At 41.8% G+C, this 18144-nt stretch overlaps 1 protein-coding gene across 1 annotated transcript; it reads right to left on the reverse strand.

Moving 5' to 3' along the window:
- Positions 1-868: 868 nt before the first annotated feature.
- Positions 869-17251, reverse strand: LOC111965134 (membrane progestin receptor delta-like). The gene is made up of 8 exons (XM_023989144.2): positions 17020-17251; positions 9085-9368; positions 8553-8680; positions 8137-8342; positions 6416-6542; positions 6223-6319; positions 5794-5938; positions 869-5518 (listed from the first exon to the last, which is right to left on the reverse strand). Exons 1-8 carry the CDS (start codon positions 17192-17194, stop codon positions 5253-5255), a joined length of 1428 nt encoding a protein of 475 aa, XP_023844912.2. The 5' UTR covers positions 17195-17251; the 3' UTR covers positions 869-5252.
- Between the last annotated feature and the right edge of the window lie 893 nt (positions 17252-18144).

Consider the following 18144-nt stretch of genomic DNA (forward strand, 5'->3'; position numbering starts at 1 on the left):
TCACCTCACACTTTTTTTTCTCCCTCCCTTTTCTCCATATCCACTCCCTTAGGAGGGCTAATGGGTTGTGAGTAATGTTATATCGCTGGCTCTCTCCCTCTCTTTAGTGTATTGGAAATGAAAACACTTGTTAGGCTCATGCTGGACCACTGTTTCCTATGACGTCTTACAGGCAGAGACGGGACTATACCTTCAACCCCCTATAGAGATATACTTTCCACTGCCCATCTCCTTCCAGGACTTGGGCCAAGCGAGTGTCCCTCATTATCACTCCTCCTTTTTAAGACACCCTAATACACACTCTTTCCAAGGCACAGAGAGCCTCTATTCCCCATCTGAAGTTTAGAGACCAATATGTCAGCATCTTCACCATTGACTGAGAGAGAAAAAATTACCTCAAATTGCCTCAAAACAAGATAAGCAGTGTTTTTTGTTGTATGTTATCGCAATTTGGTAGAATCTGTCAAAATAACTATCTTTTCCACTCTTGTAGATGGGGTGGGCTACATACTGTTGGCTACACAGGCAAAAAAATAAGCCTTGTTCAATCATGCCCCCTACTGCTCACATTCATACATACACCAATACTTGGTTCCCTCTTGCAGTAGAACATTGGTTGTTTTACAGTAGATCATTGCTCAGTGAAAGGTTGTCATCTAGTGTATTGGGAAGTAACTGCAGTCCTCCCCTATACGATCCAACATTTCAACTGATACAGTTGTTATACACAGTCGACAGACAAACACATTAATGCTGTCAAATATGTGGTAAGTAATTTTTATTAGAGAAATGATTCCAGTGATGAATACTCTAATAAGGCAGCATTGACACAATTTTAGTAACAAGATAGCAAACAATGAAAAAAAAATTCTCTTCAGTTTTTTCCCCAGGAACTATATTCATTTCTCCACACAAAACACAGCATATATGCTAAATTAAAATAAAAGTTGAATTAAAGGTAGTATGAAAGGAAAATAGGCACAGACATTCATTCAAACCGCTTCTTCCCTCTTTGCTAAAACCGAGCACTCTTCAGGAGTCACTGGAAGTTCCTTGGTGTGTGGTTCTCTGTGTCATCCAACCAAATCTTTGCATAGCTTCCTATTTTACTTACTGTAACATGCCATTCAATATGAACACACTTTGGGAATCATCATATTAGCTTCATGAAAGGGATCGACGTGAACAAACAGACGCATTTGAACTAAATAGGTCATCACTTTTTTCCCCCAGCGATAATCTAGTTTGAACGAAAGTAGATTTCAATGACAAAAGCATAACAGAATGTTTAGAAATTTAGTTGAACATTCAAATATTCAACAACTTAAAGGACAATAGGTTATATGCGCCAACTGCAGGTATATCAGCACTACAATATGTCAATTCAGATAGAGTTATGGTCGATATGGTCGGCCACACGCTAGTCACGACCCACTTCCAAGAAACAAGTTGTAAGACGATGAAAGCACCATACCAAAATCAATAGTGGAAAACAGAGTAGTATAAGAATGATGAAAAGGGCAAATATATAGGTTTCTCTGTGTTCAATAAATTTACCCTGAAAACAAAAAATGGTTTTCAAACAATAGGGCACTCGTTGGAGTAAAATGATGTGTGTCGATGTGTGTATGTGCGCGTGTGTGTGTTTGTGTGTGAGCCTACACTGCCCGTACACTCTGCTCGACCTGCAACACAGTCCACTGATCACAATATCACTTTCTATTCCCTCATAACCACCCAAAGCCTTTAGGGGAGACTGAGGTTGGTTGTCACACGTTTTACTCTGGTGTGTATTTCTCAGCACCAGTATATATAACAAGACTCCTTCAACATTAATAGAAAGACCARGGTCTTGGGTTGAAATAGGGATCSTATTAGTATGTCTTATTCCAACAAGGAGTAATAAGCCATCAAACACACTCTGCCCACTTGTGACAACCAGCCCCATCGCAGGGTTGGTTGTCACACAGTATAAGGTTCACAGGAGGTTGGTGGCACCTTAATTGGGGAGGACGGGCTCGTGGTAATGGCTGAAGTGGAATCAGTGGAATAATATCAAACAAATGGTTCCCATGTGGTTGATGCCATTCCATTCGCTCTGTTTCAGCCATTACTATGCGCCGTTCTCCCCTAGGCAGTCTCCACTGATGGGGTTGGTTGTCACAATGTTGGCTAGTAGTTTATTCCTTTTGTAAAAGGAAATCAAGCAATCAAGCAATTATCAAATGATATTCCTAACAAAATGCAGGATAACATATGACATTTTGAGTCAATTTATGTGTGCGTGTGTTGCACACACGTGTAGATTTGTCGGTGTGTGACAGAAAAAATATGTTTGGGAGAGAAAGGCAACAAACCCAGATAGCAGAGAAACCTCTGGCCAATGGATGTACACATGATGAATGGGGAAGATGCAGTTTAGACATCGTTTGCTAATTGGCAAGACGTCTCACAGATGTTTTTAGAATACTTCCACTTTAAATTCTACAGTTCTACATAGTATATATGTCGGCCAGGCATCAAGACTCTATTCTGATGTCTCGGCGACATCTTCCCAATGTGCTAACGCTCTCCACCCTACATATATTATTCCCAACACATTTTGATATGGCGGGAAGGAAGGTTTACAGCAAAAGAACCCAATGCTAATTAAGATGCTAGTTACCACATGACTTGACCTAGGAACTCAGAAATAGGTTTGGAATGTAGCTCTCCCTATAATATTTTTTTACCTGTATACTTCCATAATTCAAACATTATATATTTTTTTAAATTCCGGAAAAAAAAGAAGAAAAAAWAACTTTCACCTATGAATTAAAAAAATAATAAATGTTTTGTTAAAATTACATGAATCGACCAGGTGGATTAGTTCTTTCAAAGAATTCACACATTTTAATCTTAAAATTATAACACAGCGCCCTCTAATTTGGAAGTTATAAGCACTGTGACAACCAACCCTGGTCTCCCCTACATACTGAATACAGAGCTACATGATAAAATAATGACGTGTGTTAGGTCTAGTGTGGTACATGTAAGTGCTATTATGTCAAGAAATGATCATATGATGTTGGGGATGTAATTAATAATTTTTCCTAATCTATAACATTTACAAAAATAATCATGCAAATATACAGGTAATGCCCAAAATAAAGGAAACACTTCAGTAAACTAGGGATACAAAGTATATTGAAAGCATGTGCTTCCACACAGGTGTGGATCCTGAGTTAATTAAGCAATTAATATCCCATCATGTATAAAAATGCCCTATTGCCCATTATTTTGGCTACATTGGCTAGAAGAGATCTCAGTGACTTTGAAAGAGGGGTCTCAAAGTAGCATAGGGTGCTTAAAGGGTGTGTGTGTCTCTTAGTCACCACATTTCAACCCAATTGAACACTTATGGGAGAATCTGGAGGGGCGCTTGAGACAGCATTTTCCACCCCATCAATTTAACACCAAATTACGAAATTTCTCGTGGAAGAATGGTGTCGCATCCCTCCAACAGAGTTCCAGACACTTGTAGAACCTATGCCAAGGCATAGAAGCTGTTCTGGCTCGTGATGGCCCAACACCCTATTAAGACATTTTATGTTGGTGTTTCCTTTATTTTGGCAGTTACCTGTACATATGCACTACGCTTTACAACTGAACAGAAACAGTAAGTGCTGTTATATATACTACAAGGATTAAACACTCAAGAGATACCACACTCTTTTTCAAGGATACATGTAAACAATAGCCACTGACAATGTTATATCAGTATGGGGTGAGTGGTGTATTGGTTTGCCATAAACTTGCAATGACCACCACGATACCACATGAATACGACAGTGCCAAGACCCTTTGACCTTCACTGACCACATCCACATGCCTGGGAGATGAGGAGACATCACTCATTCAGTTCTGTTGTGCACCATCATCTAAGATTTCTTCCATCAGATAGCTGTTATAAACAAGATAATTTGGTATGTCCTATCGATGTTACAATGATGGGTATGTTTTAGGGAGAATTTCAGTAATTCCCTGACATTTAAACAGCACGTAGTGTTTCAAAAAATGTATCCAATGACCATTAATGTATGTTGTAGATGTAACAAATAAGAGTACTCCAAAGAACAATTAAAGTGACTGAGCATTCACAGGAACACAAACTGCAAAGAACCATGGAGTTTCCATGGAAACGTACCTCTGTAAAATGGCACCTGTCTTTTAATCATAGACATGGTACAGTGCTGTAGCTTTCAGGTACACACTTAGAAAAAAGGGTTTCAAAAGGGTTCTTTGGCTGTCCCCAAAGGATAAATATTTTGGGTTCCATGTAGAACCCTCTGTGGAAAGGGTTCTACAAGGAACTCAAAAGGGTTCTACCTGTAACCAAAAAGGGTTCTTTAAAGGGTTCTCCTACGGGGACAGTCGAAGAACCCTTTTAGGTTCTAGATAGCACCTTTTTTTCTGAGAGTGTAGACGTTTAGAGCAGGCAATCTGAGAGAGCACTACACTGGTCTGTACATTTATTCAAGTCATAGTGGAGATTTAAATTAGATGGTTTTGAATATTAAAACAAAATGGTGGAATCCTACTAAGTAGTCCAGTTAGTGATGAGAATCGTGTAATGGATAGTCATACTTTATATTAAATATGGGTTTTGAGATGTTCTAATAATGGCTTACAAATATATAGGAGAATTGAAAAACAGTAGCTAAATACTTATATATTAATATGAAAATTCCCTGCAAATTTACAGTTAAAGATTTTTCCAGTTTGAGATTTACACAAACCAGAAATAATGTTACGGGTACTTAGGTAACATTTGGGTCACTATATATAAAAGAAGGCACTTTTATGTGTTGTTAGACATCACATATGCTTCATACAACCCAGATCCTTTCAAGAATAAGTGAAAAGAAGTCGGCATATGATACGTTAACTCGAAATACTTCCACAACTTTAAACAGTAAACAATGCTACTGAATAACTGAAAGGCTTCATAAAAATTGCTGGGTATTCGGCTTCAAAGTAAACAGTGAACACATTAATAAACTCCTAAACAAACCTTATAATGACGTTAGAATAACATGTAAAAAAAAACATCCTGTGATAATAATCCAATGGGTTTATACAAATACTACCTGGTTTTAAAAGGTAGAATATAACTTCTTATGGTTGTTATTTCCAAAGTTCGCGACTGGGAGAATGGTTTAGCCAACCCTTTTCATTTGAACATACTGGTTGGTCACTGGTTGTGGGGAGTGTCACTGTTGCTTGCGTTTCGCGGGTGGCGTCAGTGGGTGGTTGGCACTGTGGTGGGGGTCCCACAGCAGAGGGGCACTGAAGATGCCAATGATGCCTAGGTTGAGGATGATGCTGAGGGCCAGTGCCCCCAGGGTACTCAGGAAGGAGGGTACGGCCGCCTGCGCAATGAGCCACGCCCTGCGTGAGGTCATATCTGCTAGCACCGCCTCCATCTGGAAGTGGGTACCCACCACGGCACAGATGTGGAAAAGCTGGTGACTGTGGCCTGAGAGAGGAGAGAGAGAAGGAGAGAGAGATCAATGAGAGAGAGAGTCATTAGAAATGCTTGAATTTGATCATACTGCAGTGAATAAGGATTTACCAGGATTGCTCAAATTGTCACTGTTCAAATATTTGCCTACAGTGCCATCACGGACACAGTAGAAAGGACACTGATATGCGACAACAATAACTGGCCACAGGCCAGACTAGCTAAAGCTTGATCAATAACTGATATAACCGCCCAATTCCAGTTGCCATGGTAACCGGGCGTGGACGTACCGAAGTAGTCGAAGCGCCCCGGGGCCAGCCTCTCTGGAAGGTGTGAGGCAAACAGGAAGCAGGTGAGGAAGGCGAAGAGGAGGTGGTAACAGTGACTGGGCAGGGCCTCACTGTGACAGCAGCTGCCACCGCAGCACAGCAGCAGCTACACACACACACACACACATACACACACATATACAAACCCACATAAGATCATTGGCACAAACAGCGGCCAAGAGATTAAAAGATTTAACAGCATGTGGTCAAATCTTTATTTATTATACACAAAATCAGTTTCTAAGTTAATGAGCCAAAAGTCCTGGTCAATGTATTAAAGAGAGGCATTAATCGGATCTAAACTGTGACATAACAAACAGAATGCAACCCAATGACTGTACAAGCAGACTTTCTGTGAACTCTGTCTACACTTTCTCAAAATAGACTCACTCTGTAAAATAGAGGGATGTTGTCAAAGATGAATGGAAAGACAAATGCCCCTGTCCGGAGAACTTTACTGCGGTGTGGAAACTGCATCTCCAGGAATCTATAAACAAATAAAAACAGAGGGAGGAAAGTTACAATGGTTTCAACGACGAGGAGAGTGATGCATCATGGGTAGGATACCGTATTGGCTGCCTACCTAGAATAGCAGGACAGGCTGGTGCAGAATAGTGTGTTGCAGATGGCAATGGGCACAAAGTGTTGGTGCAGCCAGCTGTTGACCCAGCAGTCAGGCATCACATAGGAGCCATAGGTTATGGCACAACCTGKACACAAACACACAAAAACACTGAAAGGTTTAAAAAAAAAACATACGATATCTGAAACTAAATCTACCATGCATTTACCTACGATACACTCACCAAGCACTTGAAATAATTATATATTGCAATGATCATAACGTATCAATTAGGCTTTAATAACCTACTAATGAAACACTGGCCTTGCACTTGCTGTATATATGCTTCAACACCCGTTTTAATCCCAATGATGTACTTCCAATTAATCTAGAAGCTGTTTTAAATAAGCTTGCCTGCAGAACACCATCTACAGTAAACATTTGCAATTCTTATCCCAGAAACGTCTGGACATTTAGTGCTGGGTATGTTTCGGCAGTAAGGAGAATTGTGGTAGATCAAGGATCATATTGCAGGGGCCTCATATCCATTAATATGGATTTGAAAAGGCACGTTTTCAAAGTAAGAGACAAGGTTTATGTTTGAAAGAGAGGGACAAGCCTATCACACACACCCATACAAGCAAACACACAGCCAAGAAAAGCACACGTATTCACAAGCAGAATGCAAATACCCAAGTATGTGAATTGGTTGAGCAAGCACGTGGACACAGACATGAATCCATGGAAAATGTACATGTGAAGGTGTAGAACAGTGGTATGCACACATCCATAAAAACTTTYCCCAGATGCTGGATCCGAGAGGAAAACATATGCTGATATTTTAATCTATGCTGCCTGTTGACCTAAATCTGACAGTGCAATCTGGTGCGACATGCTTTCTGTTTRTAAGTAGACCTGTATGGCTTCTCTATTGGATGAGCAACCCTCAGGCTGGATGTCTTAAACAAAAGACAAACATTATTCCAAGGTGAAAGAATTGTAAAAGAAAACAAACTCTGATTTCACTGTTGGTATTGAGCTGTCGAACTTGTTTACATACCGCTTTACTCAGCTCATATGTATATACCGTATTCTATTCTACTGTATTTTAGTCAATGCCACTCCGACATTGCTYGTCCTAATTTTTGAAATATTTCTTAAGTCCATTCTTTGACTTTTAGATTTGTGCGTGTTGTTGTGAATTGTTAGATACTACCGCACTGTTGGAGCTAGGAACACAAGCATTTCCCTACACCCGCAATAACATCTGCTAAATATGTGTATGTGACCGATAACATTTGATTTGATTTGATCTGATACTTGAACAAGACATGTATTATTATGAGGTTTTGTGGGTGAAAAAACCTTCATTAYAGTGAATCTGACAGGCCCAGACAGCACAGCACAGCAACACGACACACACAGCGCCAAATCAAACATACACGAACAATGAAGTAACCACACAAACAATGGTTACAAATGTGGGAAGAAGTATACAAAGTTCTAATCGTGCAACTGATTGCCCAAGTTCGCCGAGACTTTTTGGAACTTGAAAGATTGCACGTGGCCTTTACCCTGTGGGATTGCACCAGGTCGGATTAGTGGAAGCAGTAGCCTACTGTGAGAGTAGGCAGACGTGGTACTGGAGGAAATGTAACCAGAAAAAAGAACTAAAGGTAAAGGAAGTACTAATAGTCTAACTGTGAAGTGCAGACAGTCAGACRTCATGCAGCGGGCCTTACCCAGGCTGTAGAGGCTGAGTGCGCCGTAGTCGAAGAAGTAGCAGATGTGGCGTGCCTCGGGGGACATGGTGCTGAATGTGTGTGCACAGCTGGAGGTGAATGGRTACACGCAGATCAGCAGCATGTACACCAGCAGCGGCCAGGTGTAGCTCTCTGACAGGAAGTTCAGTGTGGAGCACAGGACGCTGAAGCGCCACAGGAAGTACCTGGGAAATGAGACGCGTCGCAACACCRTCAGTTTCAATTCATATGAAATGGGGGAGTGATCGGAAGATTTGATACGAAGACAGGAAGACACYAATCTGATATGTATGCTTTCCAGTCTAAACCAGCCCTAATTGTTACAGAATACCTCCAGCTATCTATGGATCTGATCTCCTTGTCTACATTCAGAGTGTTTRCATTGGTGTACATACCATGTGGGCAGGAAGTGGGTCCAGATGTTGACTGTCTCATTGGTCATCTGGAAGCTGCTAAGGATGCAGTCCAGGGCGGAGCTTTGGGGGTGACGGTATCCCGAGATGATGCCATCCTCCCGGAACACCTGAAGGCAAAACACTGTGATACACAGTACATAGGCTACTATAGAGATTATCTAACAAACAACTGGAGGACATCAAGACCTGTCCTCCTAGTCTGGTACATCTGGGCCTGTATTTCAAAAAGTGTCTTCGAGCAGGAGTGTTGATTCATCTTAAGATAGCATTCATCTTAAGATAGCTAGGTGGGACAACCACATATCTCAGTCATAGTAGGTACGTTTTTAGTAGCTTTCAGCAAAGTCAGTGCAAGTAGGGGGAAAAGTCAAGTGCGAGTTTTAGTTCACGAAAGGCAATCTTTATTTAATTTTTTTATTTACAGAAATGGGTTGAATATTCAGTCTGTGAAACCTCTGAAGGTTTGTGAAATGGTTGCGAAAGGTTTCTCTTTCAGTATGGTCACTCTTACCTTGGGGACTTGGTGGATGTCGAAGAGCTGGGGGAGTTTGATGCTAAGCATGTCTGTGGGCAGTCTGATGGCTCCCCTCCCTCTCTGGCAGGCCTCCCTGAGCCTGGCCCTGCATCCCCGGCAGAGGACACACCAGACTGGGCAGTCAAACGCTGGGGCCTGGGCCCCCTCTCCAGGCCCTGGTTCCCATTGCATACAGCGGTCCCAACCCCAGCCTTGGCCCCAGCCCTGGGCCCAGCCCCCACCACCGCTGGCCACCCCACCCCCCCACCACAAAGGAAACACTGCAGAGAGAGAAAGGGAAGAAAAKGGCTGTTAGATATAATACTCTAGAAATTGTACTGACATACACTCAGATATATTGTGTGATGACTGTTACATACCCATCAGAACGAGAAATGTGTTTACATATCACACATGACACATCCACTRTATGTGAATCGGTTGGGGAATAGTTCACTCTGTTTCCACTTGATTTCAAATTACAAACCAATACAAAAACATTCCATAGAATTTTCTCGTGGTTCCATCAAAATGAGTATTCCTTCTTTTGTCATAATGTCCTTTTTGACTGGACTCAACACAGTCTTCCATTGTGTCAACCTTCTCTAGACATCCCCAGACATGGACTCAGATTTAGACAGTGGTTAGCATTGTCACATTATAGTGGGCTGTTAGCTAACAAAGCTAGCATGACAATAACATGTTCCTGCTATGTAATATTGAACAGAGGACTCCTTCTGTTCAGATAGCAAGGGAGATTGTCAATAAGAGCCTTTTGTTTATGAAGCCAGCAACCCACCCCATGTTCAATATTGCAGGCATGCTGTGCTTGCCATTTATCAGCTGGCAAAAACACAAAAAACGCTTGTTGGTTTCATGCAAATCTGTCATCGTCTATTGAGAGTTTCTGTTGAGGAAGTTTCATTTTGCCCTACTTACTGATATTTAAATCACTCATCATCTCTCACTGTCTCTTTATAACTGAAAGGTATTTCAGATACCCTTTATGGAAATACACTGAGCATACAAAATATTTGGAACACCTTCCTAATATTGACTTGCACCCCCTTTTGCCCTCAGAACAGCCTCAACTTGTCAGGGCATGGACTCTACAAGGTTTTGAAAGCCTTCCACAGGGATGCTGGCCCATGTTGACTACAATGCTTCCCACAGTTGTGTCAAGTTGGCTGGATGTCCTTTGGGTCTTAGTCCATTCTTGATACACACGGGAAACTGTTGWGCGTGAAAAACCCAGCAGMAAATTGGTGCGCCTGGTACCTGCTACCACACCCTGTTCAAAAGCACTTAAATATTTTGTCTTGCCCATTCACCATCTGAATGGCACATACACAATCCATGTCTCAATTGTCTTAATGCTTTAAAATCCTTCTTTAACCGGTCTCCTCCCCTTCATCTACACTGATTGAAGTGGATTTAACAAGTGACATCAATAAGGGATCATAGCTTTCACTTGGATTCACCTGGTCAGTCTATGTCATGGAAAGAGCAGGTGTTCCTAATGTTTTGTACACAGTGTATATCATATCAATGTGTGCAAACCACGATCAAAGCTTTTTGTGAAATAGACACAAATGACTTGGGTTGCAACGTCATACCGAATTCAATATGATATAATTCAAATTGAAGAGGCAGTAATTGGGAGCACGCTAGACTTTGAAGTGACTTGTGTGAATCTGTGAGGAACAGGAAATTCGTGATGTGCAGTTCACAAATGATTATTTTTTAACAACCTTTTTAACTGACTTGAGAGTCATGGTATATTTTTCAGAGTGACTTGTTCCTTTTAGTCGTTCGTTTGACCTGCTCTGCTGGCCACGATGATTCATTCGCGTTTCTCCGGCTCAGTGGTTCCAGAGACGTGCTCCGACCACCAGCTGTCTATCATATGTGCGTGCAGGAAAATAGATAGAGAAGAAGAATACATGTTTAGAACTGGTATTTGATCTCATGGTGTAAGAATTAATGTAATTAGTTGATTATTGAAAGCTACACAGGTTTGTAGAAGCCTAAACAGCCTGCCTCTGCTCAACAAAATCGKAAACGAAACGTTTGGGGGCCTGCAGCAGTTCGCGAACGATATCTCCCTCTCGGAAGTGAAGTCATTCCGCAAAGAGTCGTTCACAATCTAGTCTGGTTGTATGCCTAGCTATCACCAATGTACATTGTTTGAAGCACACTTGAGTAAGTCTCAGTCACAAATGACAGCTCCAATAAGCCCCCTGTGGTGAACGGGAGGCTTGTAGAATCATAAGCCTTTCAAGTTTTTAGTTAATCGTTCGCCGGCAGGGGGTCCTGCGCGCTCTAGGTACTGAATCAAATGAACGAAATGAGTCGAAAGATTCATCTGAGTCAGTAAAAAGAGTCAAACTTCCCATCACTACAGGAAATACTGTGTGATAGCCACTGAGGCACACACAAACAGCAGAGCATGTATGTGCTGAACAAGCAAACAGGATGGATAAACATGCCAGGAGAGGAAGGATCATGATGTCTACCTGGAACCAAAAAGGGTCCTATAGGGACAGCCGAAGAACCCTTTTAGGTTCTTGATAGCACCTTTTTTTCTAAGCGTGTATGTTAAAGAGCACAATCATACTAAATTCCACTCCAGCCATTATCACGAGCCCGTCCTCCCCAATTAAGGTGCCACAAACCTTCTGTGACCACCATCCATACGGTTTCCTTTGTGAGAGTACAGTTACTACAACAGCCTCATATAAGTCCTATCCTAAGGCTCAGAACGGAAGTTGCTCTGGTCTGATGATATGTCATAGTCAGAGCACTTATCTCAGTGTTGGCTAGGTTAAATATTACCTGGAGGTTGCCCTGTCATTATGGTGCATACCTCAGGCTCTGTGATGTGACAGTGTGTGAGGGGAGACAGAGACAGAGAGAGGGGACAGGACACTGCATGGTGGCCCAGCTGCAGGCCGTATCCTATTTACTGGGACAAAGTGTGCTTTGTGACTGAGGCCCTGTCTGGAGAGAGCAGGACCAAGGGCCAACTGTTACACACTGGCCTGGGCTCTATGAAAATGAGTAGCCATTCTGCTCAACACACACACACACACACACACACACACACACACACACACACACAATATTATATTGAATTCTGTATGACATTGCAATCCAAGTAATTAGTGTCTAATTCACAATAAGCTTTGATAGTGGGTTGCACATATTGATATGATATACACTGAGTGTACAAAACACTAGGAACACCTGTTCTTTCCATGACATAGACTGACATATTGATGTCACTTGTTAAATCCACTTTAACCAGTGTAGATGAAGGGGAGGAGACAGGTTAAATAATTATTTTTAAGCCTTAAGACAACTGAGACATGGATTGTGTATGTGTGCCATTCAGAGTGTGAATGGGCTTAACAAAAGACGTGTCTTTGAACGGGGTATGGTAGTAAGTGCCAGGAGCACCGGTTTGAGTGTGTCAAGAACTGCAAMGCTGCTGGGTTTTTCACGCTCAACAGTTTCCTGTGTGTATCAAGAATGGTCCACCACCCAAAGGACATCCAGCCAACTTGAAACAACTGTGGGAATCATTGGAGTCAACATGGGCCAGCATCCCTATGGAATGCTTTCGACACCTTGTAGAGTCCATGCCCCCGATGAATTGAGGCTGTTCTGAGGACAAAAGGGGTGCAACTAAATATTATGAATGTGCTCCTAACGTTTTGTACACTCAGTGGTCCTGTGAATACACCGTGGCCTCCATTTTGGCCTCCTAGGCTCTCCTTTTCATTGGATTCGTGTTCTTCTTGGGATGGCACTACCTGTATGCCCACCTGTATGCACACATACTTATTCTGCTAATTGAGTAATCCCAAGAAGCAAGTTCATGTTGGAAATGTGGTCCTGATTAAAACCTAGTTATAGGGTCAAAATGTTGCCTGTATAATGTAAAAGGACTGTGGGAGTGTACGGAATACTCACTTTGGTTACCACAAATCACCACCTAGACATAGATGACTAAAACATCTGTAGCCATATTCAGAAAGTGTTTCAGAGTAGGATTGCTGATCTTGCATAAGTGCTGCCTTTTAGATCATAATGAATAACATTGAATGAACAGGGAGGACCTGATCCTAGATCCGACTGTAAATACGGTCCCTGGCTTCCTTTCTGCAGCAGAGAAACTGTGGTAAGGAAAACAAGCCTAAATGAATTATTCTTAATCCTAACCCACCCCACTATGAAGTCATCTTTAATTCTAAGTGGACTCATCTTGACTCCAACTGTCCTCTCCCAAACTGACTCTTCCCAGCAGCCTCATTGCTAATCAGCTGTAAAAATGATGTCAGGTGATCATGTGAGTAAGAAATAGTCTCACTGCAGAGTGGAAAATAAACATGTCCACATATTTTGGCTTAGGGTACGCCCCAATTTTGTTAACTTCGTTGGAATCTGAATTTTCTAGCACAAACTATTGGCATCCATGTCCGTGTTTATGGGAAAGATCTGCTAAGTGACCAGGTGATGATTGGGTAATGGTCCAAACCGATTTATCTGATTAGATCTCATGACAATGAGCGCATTGCAATGAGCGCATAGACGACAGTTCTCAGTTTACTTTTAAAAGAACTGCACGTTCTGTCACAACCAGTAAAACTACTTATGAATAACACAGATTTATAGCCTAGAATCTAAAACAATGGTGAAACTGAGCATATCAGCTTGGATTCCAGGGTGTGTCTAACAGTGTGCGGTCCTTTCCGAATCCGATTTCGTTCTCCATCCACAGTTGGTTGGGGAGGACGGGCTCGTGGTAATGGCCGGAACGGAATCAGTGGAATGGTATCAAACACATGGTTTCTATGTATTTGATGCAATTCCATTTTCTCCATTCCAGACATTATTATAAGCCGTTATCCCCTCAGCAGCCTCCACTGTCTTCATCAGTAGTAGAATGGGAATTCTGTTTGTCTACTTCTGGTGTAGTCAAATAACGGGAGGTCTTGGAGGTGTTGCTCATGGGCCTCTGTGATAACAACCACTTCTCATGTGCTCACTACCACCCACTCTCAACTACACCACCCACTCACAAGGCTGTTCTGCACAGTAGCAACACATTTCTCTTCAGAATAATTTATTGGCAAGGACTTGATCATTTGTGACTTTCTATCTACAATACTATACAATTGTGCAAAGCAGTAACAAGAAAGTGAGAGGTAGGTTAAACCCTCCGTCAGAGGTGTTTGTTTAAGTATCAGTGAGTGTCTGTCTTTGTTTGTTTGTGTGGAAGAGCATGGTAATGGTTGCCACATACCGCAAACAAGGGGAAAACAAGCACTCTAAACAGTGACTGCCAGTGGCGGTGACCATCCACAGTTCCCCTACCAACATGTTTCACAATCTACAAATATTCAAATTTTTCCCTCCTTCCTTCCTCCCTCTCTCTCTCCTCTTCACCTCCCCTTTACCCCTCTCCACCTCTTTTGAATACRCAGCTTCTCTCCCACTTTTCCCTCTTTCTGTTCCACTCTCTCGCCCAACTCCTGAATTCTGAAATTCTTTCCCTCGCTCGTGTTCTCGTCACGTGACCTTCCTCAATAGAATACTTTATAACTCAGGAGCTGACGATAAGAAGTCTATGTGGGGAGCATGTTGACATGGGCACATGTCAGTTTTATGTAAACAAGAACAAGGCACATCGTTCGCCCCATAGAACATTGCATTGTCATCTAGCTGCATGATTCTGTACAGTTTGTACTGGGAATGGAACATGGAAGACATCACCTCAACACACACAAACAATATGACTGACGGTCAAGTGTACCCTGAACAACAGGATTCACCGGTTTCTGTCCGTATTGTACTGCAGTAGGTATAAATCCATCAAATAACTCCATGTATAGCTGAACTAACTATCAGACCCTCCCATTGACCTAGATGGAGAACTCATTAACACTGTCTGTTGAGGACTTTAAATTCACACTATGCCATATGACATTATTATAGGATAGTGATAAATGGATTAGAATATCACCTGTTAAGTCCAGTAAGAGGTCAATTTTTTTTCTTCTTAAATGCATCCTTCCTCTCGTCGATTCTTTCCTGTAATGACTGATCTAACATGAATACATTGTTTAAAGCGTAACAGAACCTTTGCTTTCACCAATCTACAAACTGCTGAATGACTCTCTCACAATGCATTTGACATGATTTAAACAGGGTCACACAGTTCCTTGCTGCAGGTGTGGTGTCAACCAGTAATATSACGTGTGATCATCTGTGATTAACTATAAGAACATAGTGTCACATGGAACAAGTTACAACTTATCATTGCAATAGCAATAGAGTGGCAACAACAGTAGACTAGACCAACCAGATATGTAGGGAAGAGATCTACATTTGGTATACGAAATGTTTAACTCATATAACCTAGGTAGGGCAAGGTAGCTGTCCTACCTGTCTCTCGCCCTACCTTTGTAGAGTAACGCACTAACGCCCTGTACCAGAGGCAGGGCAGAGGGTGAAACTCAATTCATTGCTCTGAAGAATAAATGCTGAGTGCATAGCTTCATGAGAGAAACGAGATCCAACAATTGGACACAGTTTCTCACAAAGAGCACTCAATCCTATATCCTGTTCAAATTCAAATGAATAAGACTTTTTATAGGAATGTACAATGCCTGAAGTCACATTCATATGACATTAATACTGGAGAAATGGTAAAGGCAGACACACAACAATCACAGACAAACTGTTATGGCACAGGCTAAAAAGACAATCTCAGAGAGAAACTTTCTGGTGAGAGATTGGGATCTATTTTTCCCAAGAGAATAGCATTTACCGTGGGAGTCGGGCATGTGGAGGGAGAATATGCCCTAAAGAGAGCCGAGATGTGAAACCAGGGAAGGACTGCCTCACAGTCTTGGTGAACTGTAGGCGGTCTATCGGCCTATCCTAGTAGCTCTCTACACAGCCCCTGCCCAGAAGAACCCTGGAGAGATTGAAGAAATGTTCCTCCGCGCGATCACGTGTGCTGTTGCAGCAACAATAACAAGCCAAAAGCCATTATCTGTGCTGCGGGCCWGAAATTACAAGACCAAGAATGTTCCCCCGTGCGCGTTTTTAATGCATGTTTGCTTTCCAAGAAAGAGGAGTACTGGATCTCCAATCTATTTTCAGAGACTATTTGGTCTTAATTTTCATGTCGGATAGCCTACCATATTGTTATCACATTGTATGAAAATTGTTATAGGCCAATTGCCTATATGTTCGGGCGCAATGTCAAATTTGTCACACTTCAGACAATAAAACGCCTACACACTCATGACAGGCTACACTGCCAATTTCATCAATACATTTTTTATGTGAACACAAAAAGTCAAATATGCCGACAAAACAGTGTAATGATATTTTAAATGACAAGATATATAGGTTACATAATATAATTTGCATAATAGCTGAAAAGTCTGTTTCCGTGGAGACATATTCCTAGATAACATTTTCAGGATTTCCATAGTTACCTACACGCAAGTGGCGCGCACACACATAAACGCACGCGCGCAGGTACACCCTCGCATACACCCACACAGCATCAAAACAAAAACTAAAATATCAAAATCGATCAAATATAGGCTATTCGAAAGAAACATCGCACACTAAAAATGTAATTTTAAAAGACCTCGAATAACATTGGTTGATATATTATAGACCTATCTATCTATATGTGGGAGGGGTCATATAGCGATGTGAGAGGTAGCCCAACAACAAAAAAACAAGTGATGGTTTTCAGAAGTAGGCCTATAGAGTAATACAGACAGTGCTTGGAAAGAAAAACGCCACTTACCGGTAATCATATCCAGTAGCCTACACACACACTATAGGTTGTTACACTGTAACAAGCAAACTATGGGACGTGAAGAGAAAGAAACGAAGTCAAACCTTTCAGCTTTATATTGGCGGTGAGCTCATCTGCGCGAATCTTCACTGGTGCAATGTAGTCACTGACCAAAATGAACAATTGTTGCTTGTAATAAACTATAGTTCCATTGTAAATCCGATTATCCTGACCATTGGAGGCTGGTGTAAATCTGTATAAACTGTCTATGTCCTGCATTCCTTCACAGGCGAATAAAAACACTGCAAACCCGTTGCCCCAACGTCGAAATCCCACCCTCCTCACACAGCGACTTTTTGATTGGACGGGGACAAGAAAGAAACCTTGTTATGGAGAATCAGGAGACAAGGCAGAGAGCAAGCTTTTAAGGAATCCCATATCATCGCATAATTATTATAATTTACATGCACAGACAGTTATATAATTTCCTTAATAAAAATGCCACATTGAAACGTTTTTCACATTACATTGTTTAAACAGATCCGAAGACTATTGGGTGATTTCAATGGTGCTGATTTTCTTCTGTAGCCTATTCAATACCATAATCATATAGGCGAAGTTGAAATTTTTCAGAAATTCTCACTCAGTAAGTCAAGGCAGGCAGGTCACTTCATAATATTCAAACTGAACCAAATCTACATGAAAAACAGGGCCTATTTTTCATGGACTGAGAGGCATATTGACAAAATGCTTTGTTAGGACTTTTTATCCTCCCTCAGCACCCCCAGGGCCAGACTACCGCATTTGGGGTCAAGGGGGCCACGGGGCATTAACCTCTGCCAAAATGTGCATTAGCACATTTTGCCATGATGCAGAGACAAAAATGCTGTTTTCTAATGCTATTCTACACATTGTCATTTTTTTTTAAGCGAATTCCCTGCATTTCTGCCAGGGACAGAGAAAAAAAGTGCTGCCATGAGGCTGAGAGAACATTTTGCAGATTTAAAGCTAATTTGGTAAAATAATACACATTTTTGCTATCTGCTATCATATGCTCCTACGAAGGTTCAAACGATGAACTTTGCCTTAAGATGCTTTTGGGAAACCGGGCCCTGGACTGTTCACCTCCCCAACACCAGAAAGTGGGCCAGCACTGTGTGGTGCCAACCATCTTCTGTTGGGATGGCGCTGACCCCGCTGCCAGGGAATTGGTTACTCACTGCCATGCA

This window comes from Salvelinus sp. IW2-2015, linkage group LG6.1, assembly GCF_002910315.2.
Source record: "Salvelinus sp. IW2-2015 linkage group LG6.1, ASM291031v2, whole genome shotgun sequence".
NCBI classification, from domain to species: domain Eukaryota; kingdom Metazoa; phylum Chordata; class Actinopteri; order Salmoniformes; family Salmonidae; genus Salvelinus; species Salvelinus sp. IW2-2015.